At 38.9% G+C, this 27,240-nt stretch overlaps 1 protein-coding gene across 7 annotated transcripts in view; it reads left to right on the forward strand.

Annotated features, from left to right (window-relative positions):
- Positions 1-14,059, forward strand: part of rhcgl1 (Rh family, C glycoprotein, like 1) — a 131,285-nt gene extending 117,226 nt beyond the window's left edge. For 6 of the 7 annotated variants that reach the window (XM_087255774.1, XM_087255773.1, XM_087255771.1 and 3 more), the window contains 11 exons: positions 4,197-4,326; positions 4,442-4,634; positions 6,422-6,572; positions 6,651-6,798; positions 8,311-8,477; positions 8,563-8,700; positions 9,382-9,518; positions 10,354-10,475; positions 10,612-10,685; positions 10,814-10,890; positions 13,526-14,059. In XM_087255774.1, the coding sequence (XP_087111900.1) occupies positions 4,203-4,326; positions 4,442-4,634; positions 6,422-6,572; positions 6,651-6,798; positions 8,311-8,477; positions 8,563-8,700; positions 9,382-9,518; positions 10,354-10,475; positions 10,612-10,685; positions 10,814-10,890; positions 13,526-13,547 (1,353 nt within the window). In that variant the 5' untranslated portion in view covers positions 4,197-4,202 and the 3' untranslated portion in view covers positions 13,548-14,059. 7 annotated transcript variants of the gene reach the window in all.
- The last annotated feature ends 13,181 nt before the right edge of the window (positions 14,060-27,240 follow it).

The following is a 27,240-nucleotide window of genomic DNA, read 5'->3' on the forward strand; positions in this document are numbered from 1 at the left end:
CAAGCTGCCGGTCCGTTTTCTGTTACTTTACAGACTTGGTTCTTTATTTATTATATATAATGTGTAAAACCAATTTTCTAAAATGTCAATAAAAGTCATCCTGTCAAAAATGTAGTGTTGAATTTTCAACATGAAAAGTGGACAGAGGAAAAAAACTCCTATAAAGCAAGTAACAACCATAAATAAATAGAAAACCCCTATGAACACCTGTTAATTAACACATTTTTTATCTTTTATTATTATTATTTTTTTTTTGCAGTGTATTACTTAATTTAAAACTTACCTGCAAATGGTCATTGATGTTTACTGTTGTGGATAACACTGAACTTATTATATTCATTCATTCATTTTATTTTGGCTTAGTCCCTTTATTAATCTGGTGTCGCCTCAGTAAAATGAACCACCAGCATATGTTTTTTAGGCAGCGGATGCCCTTCCAGCCGCAACCCATCACTGGGAAACACACACACTCCCATTCACACACATACACCACAAACAAGTTCATTTACCCAATTCACCTATTGCGCATGACTTTGGACTCTGGGGGAAACCAGAGCACCCTGAGGAAACCCACAACGTAAGAACTTGCAAACTCCACACACAAATGCCAACTGACCCAGCCTGGGCTCGAACTAGCGACTTTCTTGCTGTGAGGCGATTGTGTTACCCACTGCACTACTTTAATTATTATTAATATATTAAAAACCTAACATAAACTTAACTAAACTTAAAATTTTAAGGCAACCAGCTTAGGGCATTTTTGAGTTTACATTTTTGATTAAAGTTGAGTCAACTCATGAAAGCTCTGTAGCTAGTTGCCTTACAATTTTGAGTTGAGTCAACTTTGTTTTATTATTATTTTTTTTAAAGCAGTGTACTACTACTACTACAACTACTACTACTACTACTACTACTAAAACTAATACTACTACTACTATTATTATTATTATTATTATTATTATTATTATTATTATTATTATTATTATTACTCCCAAAAGTAAAGCTTTTTGTGCTGAAATTGGACCTTCTCATCTTTACCTGTTTTTGGTGCATGTCATGTCATGTGATGTTGCCTAACAGTGACTGAACAGAAAATGTCTGTGCTGGATGAAACTACAGGTGTGACATGTACATGTGCATCAGCAGACTAGGGTGTGATTCTCTCTGCTGTATATTATGCCTTCTGGGTTTCTTCCTGCTTGCGCATCTCAGAAATCTTCACCTTGGCTGTTACACAACTGCAAATATTAAGTCTTTGCAAAGCATTTATTGTTAACCCTCTGATGACTGGATTATACAATCACAGAAAAAAAAAAAGAATTTATATGTTTGTTATGTATAATCAGTTTATGTCAAAACCCAATATAGTATTTTGATAAGTAATAAGTTATGTCAGACATTTTGGATTGAAATACAGTACAAGCTACTTTATTATTAAATAATAGTATAATAATATAAAAGTGGTTCAAAGACATTTTGTTGTCTGCATCAAATTAAATGTACAATGTGATTTTAAGTATAAAAGGCATATTCAATGCAAATAGTGTAACACATAATATTTGTGAAAACCAAATGTCAATAATATAATTATTATGTAAAAACGAAACAGTGTTCTGATACCTGAGATATATATAAAAAAAAGATAAGTGATTATACAAAAAAGTTTGAAATGATTTCCAATTTACTGGTGTTTTAAATGACAATACTAAAGTATAAAAATATTAAATTACAATTCATTATTATTTTAGAGCTGCAGATGTGATCTTTAAGTCAGAGCAATTTAATATGTCATCAAAATGATTCTTGTTCTACAAATGACTTACAGTATGTGAATAACATGAATTTCTTGACATATTAGATAAGATTCTAAAGACAGATAAACTACAAACCCCCCTTATCATCAATCACATTTTTTCCAAAGAAATGTCAACAATGTGAAGATATTTTCTCATTGCTAATACTTATAATATACCTCAACCTATTGTATCATTGGTTTTAGAGCAGTTTTATTTTTATTTTTTAGGCTACAAATGTATGATCATTCAATGTGAGAAATGATTGTCTGGTGTTCTAGCGAGTTGTTTGTAAGACATTTGACAGCAAACAGAATATTGTACATACCATAGCATAAACACTGTACATACTGCACATATTTGAGGTAAACATGAGTGAGAGGGTAATCGTTCACACTTGGGGCTTTTTATCCGTGACACTGCATCATAGCCATGATTTAATCAAACTTAATTCAACAGGGAAATTTAAAAAATAATTAAGCAAAACCTTTAGGAAAATTTAATAGAACTATTTCTTAAAGTGAAATTTATTTTGAGCTTCAAGCAATAAAGAGAAACATAAAAACAGTAATCTAAGCAAGATATCAAATATGTTTATCTAGTGTTAATTATGCAGTAGACTTTTAAAAATGAATGATATACTGTAAGTGAAATTAATAATATATAATCTAAATACTGTATGTGGCTTGTTTGTGTTTACCAATGGTGTCAAATCATTGAAATGTTTTCCTTTTATTTTATTTTTATTTAGTTGTTTTTTATTATTAGTATTTACTTATTCATGGGTATGTATGTATGTATGTATGTATGTATGTATGTATGTATGTATGTATGTATGTATGTATGTATGTATGTATGTATGTATGTACACTCATCGGCAACTTTATTCGGTACACCTGTCCAACTGCTCGTCAACGCATATTTATAATCAGCCGATCACATGGCAGCAACTCAATGCTTTCAGGCATGTAGACATGGTCAAGACAGTCTGCTGCAGTTTAAACAGAGAATCAGAATGGGGAAAAAAGGATTTAAGTGACTTTGAACGTGGCACGTTTGGTGGGGGTGGTTTCAATATTTTAGAAACTGCTGATCTACTGGTATTTTCACACACAACCATCACAAAGGTTTACAGAAAATGAGAAAATTACTGAAAAAGAAAAAATATCGAGTAAGCGGCAGTTATGTGTGCACAACTGCCTTGTTGATGTCAGGGGAGAATGGCCAGGCTGGTTTGACTTAAAAGAACGGCAACAGTAACTCAAGTAATCATTCGTTACAACCGAGGTATGCAGATGAGCATTTCTAAACGCACAACATGTCGAACCTTGAAGCAGATGGGCTACAGCAGCAGAAGGTCACACTGAGTGCTTGGATTATTTCTTGGTTGTTCTGGGCCCATTAGTACCAATTAAGCATCATGTCTATGCCACAGCCTACCTGAGAATTGTTGCTGACTATGTCTATTCCTTTATAACCACAGTTTACCCGTCTTCTGATGGCTACTTCCAGCAGGATAACGCACCATGCCATACTGTAAAGCACCAATCATCTCAGACTGGTTTTTTGGACATGACAATGAGTTTACTGTACTCAAATGGCCTCCACAGTCACCAGATCTCAATTCAATAGAGCACCTTTGGTGTGAGATGCAATGGGAGATTAACACCATGGATGTGCTGCTGACAAATCTACAGCAGCAACTATGCTATCAAGTCAAAATGGATAAAAATATCTGAGTAATTTTCCTATACCTTGTTGAATCAATGCCACGAAGGATTAAGGCAGTTCTGAAGGAAAAATGAGGTCTAACCCAGTACTAGTGAGGTGTACCTAATAAAGTGGCCGGTGAGTGTATGTATGCGTTTACTGTAACAAAAAATGACGATGAATAGATGAAATGTGTGTTTTTTTTTTTTTATACACAAGCTGTGCATGCACTGGAATAATAGCTGTAAATTGTGAAATAACTATCCAAGGCACTTTCAAGGCCATTTAAACACTTATTTAAATTCTTACATAAAAAGTCTAAATGGAATGTAAAAACCTTTCTTTAATAACAACTCGCCTCATTGCATAATTATCACAGAAGAAGGCAGACTCTTCATTACTTTCTTTTCTGAGCACTGAATAAATATGTTGTCAGACGTATGTCATCCTATGTCTTGGTAATGGGAGTGGCCATTTGATGACATCATGACACACCTCCAGACCTCACTATAAAAAAAACTTTATGACAAAAGGGGAGTCACATGTTACTATTGAAAGCAACAGACTAAATTAACAAGAAAGGCATTTGACTGTCATTTCCACAACATCTGTTCGGGAGAATCTGCAAGATCAAAAATGGTCAAAAACACCAATATTCGAATCAGTCTCCCTGCGGTTTGCTTTGTCTGGCAGATTGCTATGATCATCCTGTTTGGTGTGTTCATCCGTTATGATGAGGAGTCTGACAGCCATTGGATCGAAACACGGAAAAAGAACAATATTTCCACTGATTTAGAGAATGACTTTTACTATAGATATCCAAGTAAGTAACACATCGATATGATTTGATGCAATATGATGTCTTCTTGTATCTAACATTTTTATTATCAAACACTGACATTCTGTATATTTTTGTTGTTTTTCTTACTGTATCTCAGGTTTTCAGGATGTGCATGTGATGATCTTTGTTGGTTTTGGATTCCTCATGACCTTTCTGAAGCGTTACAGTTTTGGTAGTGTTGGATTTAATTTTCTCATCGCAGCCTTTGGCATTCAATGGGCTCTGCTGATGCAAGGCTGGTTTCATTCCTTTGACAAAGAGGACTTGAAGATAAAAATCGGCGTTGAGAAGTAATTAATCTTTTATTAACACAATAAGATATGTTAACTTCATATGTTTATATTATGTTCAGGCACTGACTTGTTTTTGCAGGATAAAGGATATTACATGTGTTTCCATTTCTGAAGCCTTGCTTATATAGTCTGTTTATATTGCTGGGTTAACTGATTATGTGTAATCTGGATTATGTACTGTAATCAGATTTAAAAAATGCATTACTTCTAATAAGATTGTTTTCCATTTGAAGTGTTTATAACCATACAACAGTTACTTTTTTATAGATTACATGATTACAAATTGATTAAGCAATGGCAATGCATTTATTTATAACTTAATGATTCATTTTTTACAAATTACATTTTTTTATGTGTGTTTGTTTTGGAATGGCCATGAAAATGACATGTTAATTAATTTGCAATCCAAATGACAGATTTAATTTTAAAAAGGCACGTTAAGTCAAAAGTAATCTAGAAGTAATATAAATGTCAAACCCCATTACTTAAAATAAGTAATCTAAGACTTCAATTTACAGACTACAATTTGTAATCAGTTCACCCAGTACTGAGCATATTCATCTTGTATCTATTTCTAAAATACAGATGTATTATCCATAATTTGATTCTCCCTAATACTGAAATTTAAATAAAGATAACATTTTTATATTCTCTTCAATTTTCGCAATATAGAAGGATAGTCTACTGTAAATGTTAAGTTGATTAACTTGTGATCCCATATTTGTGGATTTGGGAACAAATTGAAACAGAAAATTACAAAACATAAGCAAGCCATGGTATGTTAAAGGCAATTTAATCAATCTGGATGCAGCCTTGATGATGCAAACTGAGATTGCATCTTTCAGCAATGCAATGTCAGATGCAATGCACTCAATGGTGCCAGTGACTTCATTTTGAGTGGTAGAGGTTAGAGGATGCAGCTTGCATCTGCACCAGGTCTGCATTACGCACCAGTACGTATGGCTGCATTTAGTTTTTAAAATGAACGCTTGGGAGTGGTATGTCGTTGTTTCTTTTTGCGCTTACCAGCTGACCAATTACCTCCATATGGACGGCTTTTCCACTGTTATCCAGTTAGCTCATCTTGTACATCGATGGACTTGAAAGGTGTACATCGATGGACTTGAGTCAGTGTTTTTTAAAAATACTTTTAGTTGGGTTTAGGCAAGAAGGAGGGTGGGTCAGTTGATCAGTCAGTCAGTCAGTCAGACAAACAGTCAGTCGACAGTGGCCTCTGGTAGATTTATGTGGGAACAGCAGGCGTGAATGGCACTCGTGAGAGAAATCAGAGATCTCAAAAAGCAAGAGGGGTCTGGCTGCAGACCTGGTGCAGTGCAATCTTGGCTGCATCCAATACTTTTTTATGGGCTCACCTAACCCCACCCCTAACCCTACACGTCACAGTGACGTCACTAGCTCCATTTGAGTGCATTGGCTCGGACATTGCATCACTGAGTTATGCAATCTTAGCTTGCATCATAAAGGCTGCATCCAGATACTATTGCAAAAAGCGCACACAGTAGACTCTGGTTCATACGTGAAATTAAAAAATGCACAAAAACGTAGATCCTGGGATGGATTTGGCCTCTCCAGAAATGTATATATGGGTAAGTTTTCAGAATGAGCCTGGGTTGCCTAAAAGAGTAATCTAGACTATGTGCCTGACTACAGTTGTCATCATGAAATTTGTAGTTAGTTACAAGCTACAATTTGTAAGTCTACCTTGAGCATATTCATCCTTCTTCTGTAACTAAAGAACTAAATTGTCATTTTCTGTCCGTCAGCCTCATCAACGCAGATTTCTGTGTGGCTGGTTGTCTCATTGCATATGGTGCTTGTCTTGGAAAAGTCAGTCCTGTACAACTGATGGTTCTTACTCTGTTTGGAGTCACTCTGTATGCAGTTGAAGAGTACATCATTCTCTATGTCCTTCATGTAAGATTGAATCCACCCATTTTTCTCACTCAAAGAATAACTTTTAAAGCTGAAATGGTGCATTTTGAATGCTTTCAGGTGAGAGATGCTGGTGGTTCTATGGTCATCCACACCTTTGGTGCATATTACGGTTTAACCATATCTTGGGTCTTGTATCGACCATTTCTGTCTCAAAGCAACCATTTACAACGATCTGTATACCACTCTGATGTATTTGCAATGATTGGTGAGTATTGAAAAAGTGTCCTTTTCTGCTATTGCACCAATAAAGCAGAGTATAATGAAGCTGAAAGCCTCACCTAGCTAAATGGCTTAACAATGTGTGTGAAAAAATAATGTATGTTGTTATTAAATATAACGGCCATTTTCAATGTTTGAAATACATGTTTTTTTCAAAACAAGCACTTGTGAAAATGGTGCAATACAGTGGTCCCTTGTTAATCGAGGGACTTACATTCTAAAATTATTTTAAAATTATTGTAGTTGTTTTAAGGCTGTAAATCCCCTCATTACACTATTTTCTCACATAGGCAATACCATTTTCACACATTTCTCTCGTTTAAACGCATAACTTCTACCTTCTTTTACCATGTCCAGAAGTACAACTTTTTGTGTGTTGGTTTGCATCATCTTTTGCCTTTTGGGTGCTACCGCAGTTGCCTTTGAAACAGAATGTTTTGTCAACATTATGGGGTATGTTGGGGAGAAAAATTGCAATCATACAGTCATACTGCTAGCCATCAAAGATTTATGTCAATTTGGTAAACTGAACACATTCTGGACTGTACAGGAGACATGGCACAGAGGGGATTGATGGACAATTGTCCACAGCTAATCAGGATGCAGAACACAATGTGCAAATCAGGACGCCGAACAATGCGCTGTTGAAAAAAGCATGTCAAATTGCACTAAATAATCTATGAAACTGCGAGACTGCGAAAAGTTAACTTTTATTTATTTATTTATTTATTTATTTGTTTGTTTGTTTGTTTGTTTATCTATTTATCTATTTATTTATTTATTTTCCATTTCAATGCTTCTCATTTACTGTATTTTAATAAATACATCAACATATATGTAAAACAATTTTTGCAATTAAGGTATTTTGTATTCCCCCCTCTCCCAATCACAATGAATCTTCGCTGGTCTAAACAAGCCTCCATCCATCAATCAATCAATCAATCAACTAGTTAGTTATTTGGTCAGTCAGTTAGTCAAGTAGTTAGTTTCTTTATTTGATAAATAATTTATGTTTGTTTGTTTGTTTGTTCATTCGTCCGTTTGTTTGTCCGTCCATACATCCATCTATCTATCCATTCATCTATCTATCCATCAGTCCATCCATCCATCCATCAATCCATCCATTCATCCATTCATCCATTCATCCATCCAACCATACCACCCACCCACTCACCCACCCATCCATCCAAAACATCCATCCAGAAAATCTTCCACTTCAGTTGAAATTGTGTTTCAAAGAGAGGGGTTAAAAACATGATAGAAAATAGCCTATCCATTCAACAATTTAAATATTTATTACATTTTTTATTTTCATTAAAAAAAATGTAAAATAATACAATAATACTCTTTTTTTTTTTTTAATATAAGTTGATGGCCCCTTTAAAACACCAGTTTAGGTGTTCTAAATGTATTGTTAAGCAGCTTCTCTGTGCATATTGGTTTTAGGTAAAAGAGTTACAACAAATGGCTTGCTCAATAGCATCCTTTATCTTTACAGGCACTCTGTTTCTTTGGATGTTCTGGCCAAGTTTTAATTCAGCAATTGCGGATCATGGAGATGGCCAGCATCGAGCTGCTATAAACACTTACCTATCCCTGGCCGCATCGGTTCTCACTACCTTTGCCCTTTCCAGTCTCTCAAAGAAATATGGAAAACTCGACATGGTGACTAAGCCTCTGCTTACTGTCTGTGAGGTCTGAGTTAATCTTTTTTTGTGCTTAAAAATAACCTTTTCTTGCCATTGTTCAGGTACATATTCAGAATGCTACCTTGGCTGGTGGTGTAGCGATGGGAACGGCTTCAGAGTTCATGATTACACCTTACGGCTCTCTGATAGTGGGATTCTGTTCGGGTATTGTCTCCACCCTTGGATATGTCTTTCTGACTGTGAGTTTGCTATGTTTTATAGTGCTTAAAATACTCATATATTATACTGAAGTCAAATTATTTTATACTGTTTTTCCTGTATGTTGTACATATGAAGAGTTCAGATGCAAAAACTTTTAAATGCCATCTGAAATTTGACTCTAAAATGAGCATTTTTATATGTAGATTCAGTAATATCACATTTATGGGAAAATAAAATAAATAAGTCCTTTTCCTGGTCTTTTAAGTAAAATAACTTTACATAAACAAAGGAGGCTGATAAATGTGGACCTGGTGGAAATTTGAGATGGCACTTAAAGGTTTTTGCATCGGAATTCTTCATATATACTGTATGTTGTTACCTTACTTAATTTTGTTTCTGTGTACTGTCTAATACACATATTTTAGATCTACAACATGTTTGAATTCTTTATTGAAAACCGTATGTTTTCATCCAAAGTTGGAAATTTAATTTGTGTGCAAATTTGGCATACTGTACTTGTAAATAAAAAAATAAAAAAAAACTTTTCTACTGGTAACATATGCATGAGTTTATTCATCACACTTTATGAAAATATATTAATACTGGACAAGTAATAATCACCTGCATGCTCCCTCCTAAAAACCTCAAAACATGTAATACAAAAAACAACTAGAAACATACATAATCTTATTTCCAATATATATTTTTTTCTATATTAGCCTTTAATGGAAAAAACCTTGAAGATACAAGATACCTGTGGTGTACATAACCTTCATGCAATGCCTGGAGTTATTGGTGGAATTGTTGGAGCTGTTACTGCAGCTTGTGCCAGTGAATCTGTTTATGGACATGAAGGGTAAGTTTGTGTCAATGAAACATATAGTTTACAAGTGTATTGTATCTATATGTATTCACCAGCTTCAAATGTTATCACTCAATTGATTGGGCGTTATCAGTGGTTATCACTTGATAGATATGGAACAATAGGGGCCTTCTGCACCTACAGGTGGGCTCAGAAGGCCGTTATCATCCATCCACATGGTAATCAGCTATATTAATAAGAGAAGACTCCAGATCCAGATCTGTTTTTTACATTACTGTGACAGTTAGGTTTAGGGTTAGGGTAGGGGTATCGGGTAATTAATATAAGTAATGGGAAAATCAATAAATAATATAAAAAATTGTCATGGTTAATCAGCTATATTGATAGAGAAGACTCCAGATCCAGATCTGCTTTTACATAACTGTGGTGGTTGGGTTTAGGGTTGGGGTAGAGGTAGACGTTAATAAAATACAATTAATGGGAAATTAAATAAAAAATAAAATTACTTATTAATAATAAACAATTTTTGATAACTTTCGTCCGTTGCCGTATGTGGTCTTTAGATTACCCATGTAGATGGATGGATGATATTAGTCTTCTGAGCCTACCAGTTGGCAAAGAAGGCCCCTACTGGTAACCACTGATAACGCCCATTCAACCCAGTGATAACATTTAAATTGTCTTTTGTAAAACATATATAATGATTAATAATGATCTACTATCTGCATCAAATTTCATATTATTCAAATTATTTAATATTATTAGCTTTTTACAATTTAGTGTTTATATTTTATTTTTAAATTGTATATAACAATCACCATTTGTGATGTTGCAAGAATAAAAAAGATAAATACTCTTTTTTTTTTAGACTGATTAACATGTTCGGATTTGAGGGTAAAGTGAACAGAACAGCCAGCGTTCAGGGAGGATACCAGGCGGCAGGTATCTTTGTAGCAATAGCATTCGGCCTTGTGGGAGGAGCTTTGGTTGGTGAGTGCAAATAAAGTAAAACTGGCGAACTTTAAGTGTTTTTTATCTCTATATTACTTACTACATTAATATTACTTTCTATACTCTATATTACTTTGAATTTGAGTTTGCATCTTATATGTGTTCAATTTTCCAGGTGGCATACTAAAGCTGCCAATCTGGGGAGACCCAACAGACAGCAACTGCTTTGATGATGATATTTACTGGGAGGTAAGAAATGTGTTTTTAAATGATCTATTGAGTTTAACTGAAAGATGATTCATTTGAGGACTCTTCTGTAAGCTCCATGTTGATTTAAAAATAAGGAGGCTAATTGAATTTGTGGTGTTTGTTCTTAGGTTCCAGAGGAAGAGGATGAAAATATTCCTGCTTTTGGACATCAAAACATGCATCATGTAGAAAGGACGCCAGATGCGTGAGTCAAATTTCAACTCACGTTATCCTTTCATGAACATTGCATTTGGTTTAAAACCTTCTGTGTTTTTTTTTTTTTTTTTGTGTTTTATTCTTTTTTACATTATATTCAGGGTGACAAAACACAAGTAACTAACTACCTTTAGCATTACAGTAAAGTTATATATATGAATGGATGGATAGATTGATGGATGGATGGATGGATGGATGGATGGATGGATGGATGGATGGATGGATGGATGGATGGATGGATGGATGAATGGATGAACAGACAGATAGATGGATAGACAGACAGACAGACAGATGTTAGATAGATAGATAGATAGATAGATAGATAGATAGATAGATAGATAGATAGATAGATAGATAGATAGATAGATAGATAGATAGATAGATAGATAGATAGATAGATAGATAGATAGATAGATAGATAGATAGATAGATAGATATTATTTATTTTTTTAATGGCTCACCATTTTGCAAAGACAATGAAACTAGAAAGATAGGCTACTAATTAAATAAGGTTTATCAGGTAATTAAGGATATTACCATCCACTGCCAGATTTAAACTAAAAACTAAGAGTATCTTTCATCAGTGTTCTTTCATCAGTGTTCCTTTATATCATTGCTTACATAATGTTTTTATACTGTGCTTCAGAATATATTCAGCTCTTTTACTCCTGTTGTGAAAACTTCAAATAAGATTGAGCAATCACTTTTAACGATAGAAAATTGTGCAACTGTACATAGTCTTGTATTGTACTGTATTCTTATGGTTACTTAAGAACTAATATTATAGGAATAATTTTAACTAATATTATCTGCATTGACCTAGACTTAGCTAAATAATAAGAGTTTAGTAAATGGCAATGACATACCATGAGCTTTAAACACCATTGTTTTCTTGTTCTCAAGTAAATTAAATGAGTGTAAAATTTGGGTGAAAAATAGGTCAATCAGACACAGACATTGATGATCCAAACAGGATAATTAATAAGCACTCCCCAGATTGCACTTGATTGGACACAACATTTACTAGTGACGCTACAACAATGGATTTTTTTTTCCTTATTTTTAAGTTTATCTAAACTAAACATACAGTGTATGTGAGACTCTTGATGATGAGAAATTGTGGGGGATTTTGACAATGAGAGAGGCGGGAAGAGTAAAGGAGCAGTTCTGTAAAAAAGACAGTCATCCGTCACATTTTACAACTGGTCGAAACAAAAAATGCAGGATATATGGATTATAAATTCATCTAGTACCACCCGAAAGAGACTTCAGGTCTGTTTCAATGTATATTTTGTTAAAGTTAACGTGTATATTGTGAAATTTTCAATTAATGTGTGTAATGAGACAACTAATGCATGTTTATGCATTGTTTATGCATCATTCAGCTCTTACTGTAATTAAAAGTTTTCTAGAGTGAAGGAAAACAATAAAACTCAAAAATTGTCTATTTATGCGGAGGTTAGGGTTGTCACGAAACTGGAATTCGGTACCATTCAATACTGAAATTTTATTTACATTTCCCGCTAACATTTTAGCACTGTTGAGCGTGTTCCTAAACAGTGCTGATTTGCCATTGTGCTCACATGCTTAACAGAAATGACTGTGATTGGCTGTGAAGGTCATCAGTTCACCAAACTCACCGAGTGTAAACATAGATACATCGCTGAAATGTTAACGGGAAATGGACGTTTTTAAAATTTCAATACCGATTGGTACCAAATTCCAGTATCAAGACAACCCTAGTGAAGGTTGATATCAATTCCTGCCAGTGATTTCATAAATGTTAAAAAATAATACATCTTTGTCTGCCCCTTTTGTCTAGTATTATTATAATTTAGCCTATATTTCATTAACAATGCATAACTCAGGAGCAGTGATGGAGGAGCAGACGTAATTGCCTATAGATAGCTCACTCCTAATGTCAACCTTTTTTCCACTTCAGTTCAAATGATTTTTATTTCAGAGAACAATTTTACATATTGAATTAATGCACTTCATGGCACCTTTAAATAACACTGAGTAGTGTATTCTTATAGCAGTTGTAACTTTTAATGATGTTAGTTAAAAAATAGTTTATTATGTAAGTTCACAGTGCGTCATGTAATGATAACAGATTAAACATTTGATCTTTATAATTTGCAAATAATAGTATTAGTAATTAATAGCTGTTAATAAATGATGCAGAAGTGTTGTTTATTGTTAGTTTATTAACTGGTTAACAAAAGTTAGCAACTAAGAATTTGTTGTGAAGTTTAAATAAAATGCAAATTAATTGATTTTTTTATTTTTAGTTTTATCGTTTGTTTGTTTGTTTGTTTTATTAAATGTTGTTATTTTTCCAGTATCAGTAAAATAAAATGTAAAAAAAATTGTAATAAAATACTATTTATTAGTTTCATTGTTTGTTTGTTTAATTTATTAAATGTTATTATTATTATCCCACTATCATTAAATAGCAATGATAACTAATTGAAATAAAATATTTTGTTAGTTTTATTGTTTGTTTATTTTATTAAATGTTATTATTATGTCTCAAAGTTTTAAAAAAATCAAGTATCTAAATTTGTAGCTGTATATTTTAGTTTTTGTTCCCTATGATAACCCTTTCTTTCTCATGTACACAGACATCACCGAAGTCATGTGTAAGGGGGCAACACAACAACAGCAACCTGAAAAGTTCTACATCTAAAAAAATGAAGATGGAATAGGAATCATGGAGGCTTCAAAGATTGATTAGACAAGCTACTCAATGGAAAATTTTAAGTTTGTCATGTGACAAGATGTGATGTGTGTTAGTCAATGTCATAATCTTCAAGAATCTTCTATGTAGCACCAGACTAACCAGTGCTGCCACTGCTACTTCAGCAAAAACAATTTCAAAAAGTCCTCATGGCTTTATTTCCTTTTTGAATTCTTTGCATTCCAACACCAGCGATCTGACACTTCACCTTTTCTTTGTCTGGAAAATAACTATATTAATACAATTTTAAGACTGTCATACCTTTTTTTATACACTTTTATACTGATAATAATCATCATATAATGAATCTGTTCAGACTAAAGAAACATTAGAATTGTTAAACTAAAAAAATATGCCTAAAGCTGATAAAAAAAAAAACTTCAATAAAGTCAATTATTTTATTATTTATCTTTATAAATCTTGTTGTTGTTTTTGAAATGTTTTTAATGCTGAAGGATGTTGAATATGCAACAAACGATCTGCTTTGATGGGTGGATTAGTGTATTTGCCTGAGGCTTCTATTTAAAAGAACGATTTGTGAGCTTCCTCCTGTCTGGAATAATCAGAGCAACCAATCCATCTAAACATTTTGGCAAATGTCCAGATCATTAAATTAACGACTGATCATTCCCATCAGATAGCATACAATCTTTAATTTTTGGCATGTTCTGTCACTAAAGTTGCCGCCTTCTCTTTTGTCTTCCCCACATTCACTCTCGGCTATAGTATGCACATTTCTAACATTGAAAGAAATGGAATTTTTGCCCAACAGAAGCACTGACAAAAGTGGCAACTAGGGAAAAGGAAGCAACAAGTGAGGCATCCATTTTAGCTGTAGACCTTGAGTTGAAACATTTTTAGTGGTACTCTAATGAAAAGCCTGAAATGCTCCGTGCAGACTATGTGTTGATGTCTGCCCTCGAATTTGATAGATACAGACTCCAAAATTACAGCTCTAATGTGATTTAATAATTTATTTAAACTAAAATGTCATGCAATAATAATAGACTTTCAAAACATGTCGTACCTTACACTTACTTGTACTTACTTGACTTGTTTTCTGCATTGTTTGCTAGTTTGCTCTCATAAATGCATTCATGAGTCTTCACTGTTTTATTGTTTATTTATTTTTTTACTTATTTATTTATTTGTCTGTCTGTCTGTCTGTCCGTCTGTCCGTCCGTTCGTCCGTCCATCAGTCTGTATTTTCTGACAGTCAGACAACTGGCTATTCTGCCGACTATAAATTAATCAAGTTGCATTATTCATTTAAATACTTGCATAAATAATGTCTGAAAGGAAAATTCCTACAATATATGCAACAGGGTCAGTAAGGAGAAAAAAATGCTTTTCATCAGTCATTTTTGACCTTGTGCTGTGTCTTAGTGTATACTGAGTTTTTTATTTTTTTTATTTTTTTATTTTTTTGTCAAAAGAGAATTTGCAATATAGTGCAGATAAGATATTATAAAATCTGGCCCCAAGTCTGATCAAAGGATCTAGTTAGTAGGTAATAATTCCTCCCCTTTTGACAACCTTGTGATAATGCAAATTCAATGCTATAATTTGATCTCTGTCTTTTAAGTCAGAGCAGCAAAGTGCTTGAAAGTAATGCATTCCCTATCCTGGAGAAAGTTTCCTAAAACCTTTGTTGGGCAACTAAGTTTGTAAGTTATATCTTTAGAGACATAGTTCAGTAATTCTGTGTTTTATAAATCCATTGTTTCTCTAAAAATTTGCAAACAGCATTGCAAATTTGTGTTGTACTAAAACTCTAACTGTAGTTAGAAAAGCATAGTTTCTGACAGTGTTTTATTCCAAATTTTCTCCTCTATGCCTTGTCATTTCCAACATTTCATCGTTCACTTTGAATGATTTTTAATGCTTAAAAATGTCTTTCTAAAATTTTTATTTGCAAAAGTTGATTTTGCTTTCAATGGTATTTATATTATAGTTTATACACACTTCAGACTCCTTTGTAGTGGACTTCAAAACATTTATGCCATTTAAACAGACATTGCTCATAAAGAAGGATAACTTTTATGATTTACAAGTGGAAATCTGTTACATTTCCAATGCTTGTGAAGACAAATGATGTACGTACATTAATGATTTTACTGTATTAAAATATGTATCTGTACTTACATATATGCAACATAAATCCAGTGGTTCATGATATAAAAAAGGGTAAAAGTTATTCATAAAAAAATACACTTTTGTAAAATGTAATGTCTAAAACCAAGTGAAGTTTCACAAACTAATTTCGAGAGGAGCACGTGATAGGATTCACTGCAGCTGATCTAACGCAATCTCACAGCAATTCGTGACTTTTTGATTTAGTGGCTAATTTGCGTGAATTCGTATGATCTTAATCGTACAATTTAGTATGATTTGCTCATCACCCAATGACGGCCGGGGTTAGGGATGGGGTTGGGTGACACACCTCCTTTTTAAAATCGTAAAATTTTGTATGGCTGAACTTGTACGAATTCGTACTAATTAGCCACTAAACTGACAAAACGTAAAATAGTTATGTTTCCTCATGAGATCAGGCTGACTGATCCCTTTCACATCACTAACTAGCTAATCAGATCATTCCAAATTTAATATAAATATCCAGCCTAAACTTCATCCCTCATCTTCGTTTTGGAAACCCACCCCATCCATCCCTTCTAACTCCTCCTCAGTTCTAAGTTTGGGCGACATAGTGGCTCAGTGGCTGGTTCAAACAGCTGAGCAAGTCGACACTTTCTGTGTGGAGTTTGCATGTTCTCACCGTGTTTACATGGGTTTTCCTTGAGTACTCCGGTTTCTTCCCACAGTCTAAAAGCATGTAACAAAAGTTAAAGTCACAAGCACCTATTACGTACAAACTGGCGCAGTCTATTTTTGGGAAGTTGTCAAGAACTACCTGTTCTCGTATGTCTCCTAATACTTATTGACCAGGCAGGAGCCTTGGGCTCATCTTTCTCTGAGCTCAGGGTTCTCTCCCGGGACAGCATGCCAAACCTGCTTAAATAGTCAAGCATTATCTAAGTGTAAACTTTTGAAATGTAATTTATATACTAAAAAAAATTACATGTAAATTCATGATAACTGTATACATAAGATTATGTTATATGCTATAATAAGTGGTGAAATGTTTAGCTATAGTAGAATGAAATATTTCCCAGAGATGGGTTGCAGCTGGAAGAGCATCCGCTGTGTAAAACATGTGCTGGAAAAGTTGGCGGTTCATTCTGCTGTGGGACTTAGGGACTAAGAAAATAAATGAATGAATGTTTGTGAAAGAAAGGAAATTGATATTTGCCATGTTTTTAAAGTTATTTATAGCTGTGCAGATGCATTCATCCTATTGTATGTCAAAATGAATTAGCAGTTTACATTTCTGTAATTATATATTATGTTGCTTCTTCCAAAAGCTTAATAATACATCTTATGCAATTTGTTGTGATCATCTTAATCCCAAACAAATTATCCCTTAAGAGATTTTACTTTTCGGTAATTTAGCAGGGAAAAATCTGTTCAAAGTGCTTTTTTTAATTACTATTTATTTAAATGTTATATAGACACTTGTGAATATTAAAACTCTTCAGTGTTTCAAGCAACAATGTGCACGGTGGATGTAGTTATTAGATGAGTTAAGAATTGCAAACTTGTGCACACTATTCTGTGGCATTTCTATGTATAAGTAGCAAGAGTAGAGTGTACTTACAATAAAACACAAAAATGGTACAGTTGTTTAACTATTTTTTATTTATTTTTTTAATAGAAAATGAACAGTGGAATGTTGTTTTGTATATTTAATGAAGGGGACAGAGCTTTCATACTCCAATAATTAATGACAAATTAACCTTTGTAGATAGTTGAATGCAGAATTCTTCTTTTAACATTAAACACCATAGTTCATTAAATAGTTAATGTAGTTCATTAGATTAGATAGGCCTGGAAAAGTTTGGATTTTTTTTGTTGATATGCCAAGAATGTTTTTTGTGCTGCAGTAACAAATTGTAGTTTGGTCTCTGACAGCATTGTCAGCAGACCAGGCCATCTGAACAATCAGAGCAGAGCCGGCTCTCAGAGAAAGCGGGGTTTAGAGAGACCAAATACTTGGACAACTCATTTGAGACTCTGTGAAAAAAGGGGGGAATGCAACAATGTACATTATAGGGCTGCACGATATAGGAAAAATTTGACATTGCGATATATATTTTTTTCTTTGCAGCATATATTACAATATAAATACAATTTTACCAATGGCCTAAATAGCTCTTAAAAAAAAGAAAGAAAAAAAAGATTTCATTAATTTAGATTGATTGTGATGATTAGAGAAGTAAAATATAATTTTTTAAGGTCATTTAATATACACATATAATAAACAGACTACAGTCATAAATAAAACAAATTTGTACAAATATATAAGCAAATTTAACAGTGCTTAATGGTTTTCTGGGGAGAGTCTAACAAGTTGCAAAAGTCGAAGAATCAAATGCAAAAAACACATTGCGTAGTCTTCATCATATACATTATTTAATAAAACTAATCTGTATTAAACTTCTTTATGCGCTATTAAAATGCTTTAAAGGTGCAAAATGTAAGTTTGACACTTACTGGTTGAACTAGGTATTGCACTCCTGGATCGAAACAAACGCAAGTTCAGGTTGCCAGATTGAGGACCAATAAGTTTGACGGTCAAGCTTAAAGGCTGAATTGAGGTTGATTTAAATCATGTTCTAAATAAAAGCAATGGCAAACAATAGAAGGAATATTTTCCACATTAAAATGAAATTTGTTCTAACCAACACCTCAAATTGAAATATTAGAAATATTAGATTATTTCTTGCAGCTTACATACAGATAACTTTGGCAATGATTGCCTCAGGTATGCTTCATGTGTTTTATTCACTGTTAAATGCTAACAACGTGAGTTTGAATGCCATTTTACATGACATTTATTGCCATACTACTGAAAGCAGCAGCAGACCTCAGATCTTGAAAATAAAATAAACAGTTTGAAATTGAACTTTGGAACTGTGACTTAAAACCAGCACCTAGTGAGCATGTTCATTTAATAATGTTAAAGAGGTTTAAAATGTATTAAATAGATTATTAACCTTACCATTTTGTGAGGGCATAATCTGTGCTTTTAAATGGCTGTATTTAAATTTGTGTCATGTTATTTGGTGTGGTGCAAACAGCCAAATTGCTTATCACTGCCAATCTCATCACGTAGCATGCCGTTAGGACATGCGGTTACAATGTAACCTGCTCACCTAATATTTAGGCTCGTAATATTTATATTATTTGCTAGTTAATAACCTCATGTGGAACTCTGAATCTGCATCTCATTTTGAATTCTACTCCTGTCCACCGGATGGCGCATTTCAGTCACAAGTGCATACTTTAAGAGCCCTCCTGACTGACTGAATGAATAAAATATGTAGTTCCCCTTCGGGGGGAACTTCAGCACTATAAGTGGATTTGATTGTAAAATCCACGCATTGGGAGGTTCGGTTCAGAAGCTACTCGTCTGAAAGAGTATTGAACGGGCCAATTAAGAATGAATTGGCAGCGCAAGCCTGCGCAGGTGAGCGGCATAAGCAATCAACTGAGTATATAAGCTCACCTGGCGCCAGCAGACGCTATCCTTTTCGCTTCAGAGACTTTCTGATCGAGTCGATGAGGGTTCCTCCTGCTGTGACAGCGATTCTGAGCGAACGAGAGCATTCTCCCGGTCCAGAGTGTGTACACGCAGTGGCAGACGGTCGAGCTGGGTTTCTCCCTTGCCTGGCGTTCTTTGGGTCCGGTCCTCCAGAGCGGTGCGTATAAAGTTGCAAACTTCACAGAAAGAGCAACACAGTCGTGCAGCACGTCCTTATCAGGACGGCGCTCCGACTGTGCGTTTCTGGATGCGGTGGTTTCCTGTCCTCGGATGATGGGCACGGGCACTGCGTTACATGTCTGGGGGTCCAGCATGTTAATGCGCTGCTCGCGGGCAGTTCATGTCGTCATTGCGATGCCATGACTGTTGCGCAAGATCGCGGTTAGCCTTTGCAAAAGGGCGAACCACCCCAGTTGTCCCCTGCTCTGCAGCGGGCACTCGGGCAGATCTGAGGGTTTCAGTGAGAGATAATCCGTCGCCCACGGGCCCGCGGACCTCCCGCTCCTCTAAGCGCTCCATCCAAGCTTCGGGCGGGGGAAGCGATCCGTCTAACAGATGGTAGCCCTTACGCCCGATGACACCGGAGACCAGATGTCCACCGCGGCATCGGAGGGTGGGCTTTCATTGTCCGATGATGATCCAGACCCGTTCGCCCCCTTAGGGCTGGTGAGCGCTGTCACTACGGATCCTGAAACGGACATGTTAGCCGTGCTTTCCCGGGCTGCTTCGGCCGTGGGTTGGAGATGGTTTATCCCCCAGCTCCGCGGCCGGACCGACTAGAGGGGCGTTCCCTTCTTCCCGGAGGTGCACAGTAGGCTCACGCGGTCTTGTAAAGCACTTTTTTCTGCTCGTGCTGCGTGTTCCTCCACCCTAACCACTCTTGACGGTGAAACAGCCAGGGGGTATGTGGCGATTCCTCAGGTTGAGTGCGCGATGGCGGTAAATCCGCGCGGCGCCTCTTCTTGGCGGGGTCCGCCTCGTCTCCCATCCAAAGCCTGTAAGTTATCTACCTCCCTCGGAGCTAGAGCTTACATAGCTGCGGGCCAGGCTGCTTCCGCCTTGCATGCGATAGCCACCTACCAGCGCTACCAAGCGCAGGCGCTGGCCGAGCTGCACGAGGGTGGGTCCAACCCAGGCTTACGAGCTTCGCACCGCCGCCGACTTAGCTCTTCGGACTACTGAGTGCGCTGCGTGTGCGTTGGGGAGGACGATGTCCACATTAGTGGTCCAGGAGCGCCACCCCTGGCTGATATGCGCAAAGTCGACAAAGTCCGCTTTCTTGACTTCCCCATATCCCCAGCCAGGTTCGGCGACACTGTCTGTGAATTGACCCAGGAATTCAAGGCGGTGAGAGAGCAGTTGGTGGGTGATGTCTTATCGGCGGTCCGTAGCCCGCTCCGCCCGCCGTGCCATTCATACCTGCTCCTCGCCGAAGGCGCCCACCTACGAGAGCTGCTCCGCCCCCGCACACGCCTCCGGCGAAGCGAGCGCGTCGGGCACCTCGGAAGCAGGCAGCCCCCCTGCCCAGAACGCCGCTAAGTCCGGCAACGGACCGCGAAGCGTCCCTGGGACAGGCCATCTGGAGAAGAGGGAACTTGCTCTTTCCCCGCTGGAGGGCGGGGCCCCATTTCCAACGGCACTTTTTACTGCCATGAAAACATTATGAAAGGGCACTTTTCACTTCCCCAGATGTGACAGCCCGAAATCTGCCAGTCTGGGACGCTATGCTTTCTAGCTTGCAGATTCGGTGCGTTTCGCCAGTGGCTCACGAGCGCTGGGAGGACGGTCTCCTTTCTCCCACCCCTCGAGCCTCCCCTCCGGAGCTCGGGTTTGGAGTGAGAGCAAATATCTCACCTCCAGCTTTTCCGTGGGACCCGCGAGCTTCCCGGATCAGCACACCCACTCCGCGCTGCCCCACTGCTGGTACGTCAGCGATTGTAGCGATGAGTCCATTAGCGAGAGCTCTGCCTGCCTGGTTAGCGCGGGCCAGCTCTTCGCGGTGGCTCATACGCACAATCAGACTCGGCTATGCGATTCAGTTCGCGAAACGGCCCCCCAAGTCACGGGTGTGTATTCACCAGGGTCAGCCCCCTGTCCGCCCCTGTCTTGCGAGAGGAGATTGCTGTCCTCCTGGCGAAGGATGCAATCGAGCCACTCCCTCCAGCCGAGATGGAGAGCGGGTTTTACAGCCCACGCTTCATCGTGCCCAAAAAGAGCGGTGGGTCACGGCCAATTCTAGATCTGCTCGTTTTGAACCGATGCCTGCACAAGCTGCCGTTCAGAATGCTCACGCAGAAGCGCATCCTCCGGTGCGTTCGTCCTCTGGGTTGGTCTGCAGCATTAGACCTGATGGACGCGTATTTCCATGTCTCCACTCTTCCTCGCCACCGACAGTTTCTGCGGTTTGCGTTTGAAGGTCGAGCTTGGCAATACAAAGCCCTCCCCTTCGGGCTCTCTCTGTCTCCGCGGGTCCTCACCAAGCCCGCGGAGGGTGCCTCAGCGCCCCTTCGGCTCGCGGGCATCTGCATACTCAATTTCTTTACGACTGGCTGATTTTTGCCCTCTCTCGGAGCAGTTGATTATGCACAGAGACAAAGTGCTCTGGCACTTCCACCTGTGGGGGTTTCGGGTCAACCGAGAAAAGAGCAAACTCGCCCCCGTGCAGAGGATCTCTTCTCTCGGGCTGGAGCTGGACTCGGTCACCATGGCAGCGCGCCTCTCCGGAGAGCGCGCTCAGCTGATGCTGTACTGTCTGAGAGAGCTGGACAGTAAAATAGTGGTCCCACTGAAACCATTTCAGAGGCTCCTGGGGCATATGGCATCCGCAGCCGCTTCATGCCGCTCGGATTATTCTATATGAGACCACTTCAGCACTGGCTTCACGATCGAGTCCCCAGACGCGCATGGCACGCGCGCGCACACAGAGTCTCTGTTACTGCGCTGTGTCGCCGCGCCCTCAGCCCTTGGAGCGACCCCTCGTTCCTACAGGCCTGGGTGTCTCTAGAACAGGCGTCCAGTCTTGTTGTCGTTTCAGCAGACACTTCCAACACGGGCTGGGGGGCTGTGCGTTGCGGGCATGCGGCTGCGGACCTGTGGAAAGGTACCCAGTTGCATTGGCATATCGCCTGGAGCTGTTGGCAGTGTTCCTCGCTCTCCACCATTTTTTTCCGGTGCTGGAGCGGCAACACGTGCTGGTCAGGACGGACAGTACGGCGGCGGTGGCGTATATCAGCCGTATAGGGGGTATGCGCTCTCGCCGCATGTCTCAGCTCGCCCGCCGTCTGCTCCTCTGGAGTCATCCGCGGCTGAAATCGCTGCACGCCATTCATATTCAGGCAAGCTCAACCGTGCAGCCGATGCGCTCTTACGGCAGCCTTGCGTCCTGGAGAATGGAGACTCCACCCCGAGTCTGTTCAGCTGATATGGGCGCGATTCGGGGAAGCCCAGATCGATCTGTTGCTTCCCCCGAGATCGCTCATTGCCAGTTGTTCTTTCCCTGACCGAGTGCTCTCGGCACGGATGCACTGGCTTACAGCTGGCCTCGGGGCACGCGCAAATACGCGTTTCCCCCAGTGAGCCTGCTCGCGCAGTTACTGTGCAAGGTCAGGGAGGACGAGGATCAGGTTGCTGGTTGCGCCCCTCTGGCTCAACCGGACCTGGATGTCAGAGCTCTCCCTCGCGATAGCCCTCCCCTGGCAGTCCCTTCGAGAGAGCACCTACTCTCTCAGGGACAGGGCACCACCTGGCACCCTCGCCGATCTTTGAAGAGATTAGACGCGAGGAAGACTTAGGTAACCTCCGATTGCGGTGGCTAATACCGTCACTCGGGCTAGAGCCCCCTCCCCGAGCGCGCCTATGCCCTGATGTGGAGTCTATTCACTGAATGGTGTGTCTCTCGCTGAGAAGACCCCCGTAATTTGCCAGATCAGCGTTGTGCTTTCTTTACGCCGAGAGAAGTTGGAGAGCAGGCTGTCGCCCTCCACACTCAAGGTTACGTGGCTGCCATCTCCGCTCTCATAACGCGGTGGCTGGCGGCACCGTGGGAACGCATAACCTCATCATCCGGTTCCTCAGGGGCGTTAAGCGAATTAATCCACCACGCCCCCTCTCATGCCCTCTTAGGATCTCGCCCTCGCTACACAAGCCGCGTCAGATCCCTTCGATCCTCGACTCAGTATCTTTCTGTCCCTGAAGACAGCTCTGCTGGTCGCGTTGATATCGATTAGAGGGTCGGGGACCCGGAGGCATTTTTCGGTCAGTGACTCGTGCCTGTAATTGGGCTGGCTTCTCTCACGTCCTGAGACCCCGCCCGCGATATGTGCCCAAGGTTCCTACCACTCCGTTTTAATACGAGGTAGTGAGCCTGCAAGCGCTGCCCTCGGAGGAGGCAGACCCAGCCCTTCTTATTGTCCAGTTCGCGTTTTGCGTATTATCCGGACCGCACTCAGAGTTTAGATCATCTGAGCAGCTCTTCGTCTGTTATAGCGGTCGGCAGCAGGGAAGTGCCGTACCGAAATAAGTTCCCACTAGATTGTGGATGCCTTTCTTTCACTATCAGAGCCGAGATGAGCCGCGTCCCCCGAGAGCGCGTGCGCACTCCACTCGGAGCTTCGCATCCTCTCGAGCGCGCGCACGCTGCGCCCCTCTAACAGACATCTGTAGAGCTGCGGGCTGGGTGACACCCAACACATTTGCAAGGTTTTACAATCTGCGAGTGGAGCCGGTTTCCTCAAGGGTATTAGGTAACCCTTGGTGATTGAGGAAACAATTCGGTAGGGTGTTGAAACACGCTTGCTGCGCCATTTTCCCTAACACGGAGATACGTGCGCCTTTTTATCTGTCAGTAAAGTTCCCCGTCAGGTGAGCCCTGCAGATTCCTCCGTGGCCCCCAGCACTGACTCAGCGGAGGAGTCACTTGCTGGCCCACTACGTTGTAGGTCTGCCCGCTGGTCAGCCCGCGTTTTGGGTAAAGGTGCCTGCTATGCGCGATCCCCACTAGGCGATCCCATATGCTTATTCCGCCACGGTTAAGTCCCCCCCCTGGGCGGACCCGTGTCTTCCCTCCCCGCTAACCACTCTTTTGCTATGCGTACTCCCCCTTTTTAGGGCTTGTCCATATGTAAATTCTGCCATCTATCCCCCCTTGGGTAACGGATGGCCTCCGCAGCGTCCTCCCTATCGGGATTGCACGCTTCCCAACGTACTGTCGTATTCCTAGAATTATCTAGATGCTCACGACTTCCCAAAAAATATATCTAAATCCGTAAAACTTCTGTTGAAGTAGGATAAATTAGGGCCAGGGACACGTTGGAGGACCGCGCCCCCCATGATGTGGGTGCGTCACGCTTGCTTGACTATCTCCTCATCGGGGGTGTTGGTAAGGTGCAGTCATTATGGCGCTCTCAATGGGCTCCCAATGCGTGGATTTTACAATCAAATCCACTTATAGTGCTGAAGTTCCCCCCGAAGGGGAACGTTCGAGGTTACTAAAGTAACCCTTCGTTCCCCGAGGAGGGGAACGGAAGCACTATACTCCGTCGCCATAATGACTGTCCCTTAGCTGTTGAAAGTCTCTTCAGCTTAAAAAGGATAGCGTCTGCTGGCGCCAGGTGAGCTTATATACTCAGATGATTGCTTATGCCGCTCACCTGCGCAGGCTTGCGCTGCCAATTCATTCTTAATTGGCCCGTTCAATACTCTTTCAGACGAGTAGCTTCTGAACCGAACCTCCCAATGCGTGGATTTTACAATCAAATCCACTTATAGTGCTTCCGTTCCCCTCCTCGGGGAACGAAGGGTTACTTTAGTAACCTCGAACGTTTTCCACCAAGGCAACACAGGGTGCTGAAATATAATTGGCTAAACTGCCAATGGCCGGGTTAAAAGAACCAAAACAAAGACAGCGTTCTGGCACAGAAGGCCCATTTTCAAAGCAGAATAACTCACTTCAGCATAGTTTTTCAGATAAACAGGTACAACAATTACTAATTTAATGGTTCTTAAATATCAGCAAACATATTATGGTATTTTTATGCTTTAGAAAAGTCAAAAATTTACACACAGCACCTTTAAACTCTCTTAAAATGCTCACATAGCCAGGTCTTAAAACACATGCAGATGACAAACGTTCACTCTGTCATGGTTAAATTCTGCAGTGACTCCACAAATCACATGTTTTGACTTGTGGTTTCTGGTCAACTATAATCCCAACTCAACATTGAATGTCTTGCGATGTGACTATTGCGGATGCACACATTGCAACATCGATGCTGAAACGATATTTTGTGCAGCCCTTGTTACATTATGAGAAAATCTTAACACTTTTGGACATCGGATGAATGCAGACCTCAGAAACAAAAGTAAAAGCATTTGCAACAGCACAATAGGGGAATTTTAGGCAACACTTTATTTTGATGGTACATTTGAGTATTAGTAGATTGCTTAATATCTGTTGATAGTGCTTCTTCAACAGCCATTTAACTTACTATCAAAAACTTTACAAGTACATGTCAACTTTCACTAACCCTAATCCTAACCTAACAGTCTACTTATAATCTAATGAGAATTAGCTGGCATGTAGATGCAATGTTACTTAAAATCAACAAACGGACCATCAAAATAAAGTGACCAAATTTTAATAGTGCATTTTATTTGTATTAAACATTAAAAGTAAATCTGTGTAATTAGTATTACATGCATGTACTTGGCATTGAGAAAACAACAGAGAATCCACTTAACCATTGAAAAGAGCCAAAAGAAGTGTGTTTACATCCACATTCTTAACCATGGTCATGTAAACATATTAACCAGTATTCCTTTATCAGAGTATGGTCAAGAATGAGTAGCTTATGCATGAATTAATAGCCATCACTTGATTTTTGCCACATACGCTGATTTTGAAGTCATGCTTATTGTTGGTTTATTGAAGTGCACTTGTAATATTTGACAGAAACAAGTCTTTACTGCAAATTTAAGCTCACCCTGACAGAGGAAAGTTTTTGAAGTCAGGAAGGAGGAAATATAGCGCAAGCTCAGATGCTTTCTTGATCCAAAGAATTATAAAAATGTGTTGTCATCTCATGCAGCAAAACCAGAAGTGCTACAACCTAATTGTTGCATCTTGAGAAGATAATATATGTGGGCCTGTGTTTCATGTCGACATGTTGCAATACGCTTCTATGGTTTATTTAACATGACAACCTAATGGCATAACAAATGCAATACTAAGAAACGCAAATTAATTCATTTCAATGTCACTACAGAGGAAATGAACCGAATTAATTCAGTCCTGTAAACACGTTTTACTTGCATTGCTGGATGTAGCATCTGAAACAGAACAAACAATTATTTGTTTTATTTCCAAGGTATAATACACATACCTTAAAAACAAGCCATGTGTTATACATGCTTTTTTCAATAATTCAACTCAATCACTGGTGACTGGCATGACCAAGATCTATGGAATGTGAGTTGGCCTAAAACAGAAATACAGTGAGAGACAAACTTCCTATAAACAGGATTTTCTCTATTAATTCAAAGAAAGGCATGTCTATGAATTAATCAGTATTCGTGTCACTATGCACATTGCCCTTGGTATGTTATACTTTAATGCATGTTTTTTTTTTTTATAGAATTCCTAAATAACTACATGTAAGCTATTTTATGTCTACTATCAAAACGATCCTCTTGGGATCCTGTGTACATTAGTGTATATTACCTTTTGTAGGCTTAGATCATATAGCAATGCTGTATAAACTCATGATTAAGATGAATCCTTTTTTTTTACTGTGCAAGACAGAAACTTTTCCACACTGCAAAAAAAATGCTTTTCTTGCTTAGATTTTTGTCTTGTTTCTAGTCTAAATATCCTAAATTTCTTATATCAAGAAGCATTTTCTAGACAAGCAAAACATATTGTCTCGTTTTGAGAAATAATA

This window comes from Danio rerio, chromosome 6 (assembly GCF_052040795.2).
Source record: "Danio rerio strain M-AB ecotype USA chromosome 6, GRCz13ab, whole genome shotgun sequence".
Lineage (NCBI taxonomy): Eukaryota > Metazoa > Chordata > Actinopteri > Cypriniformes > Danionidae > Danio > Danio rerio.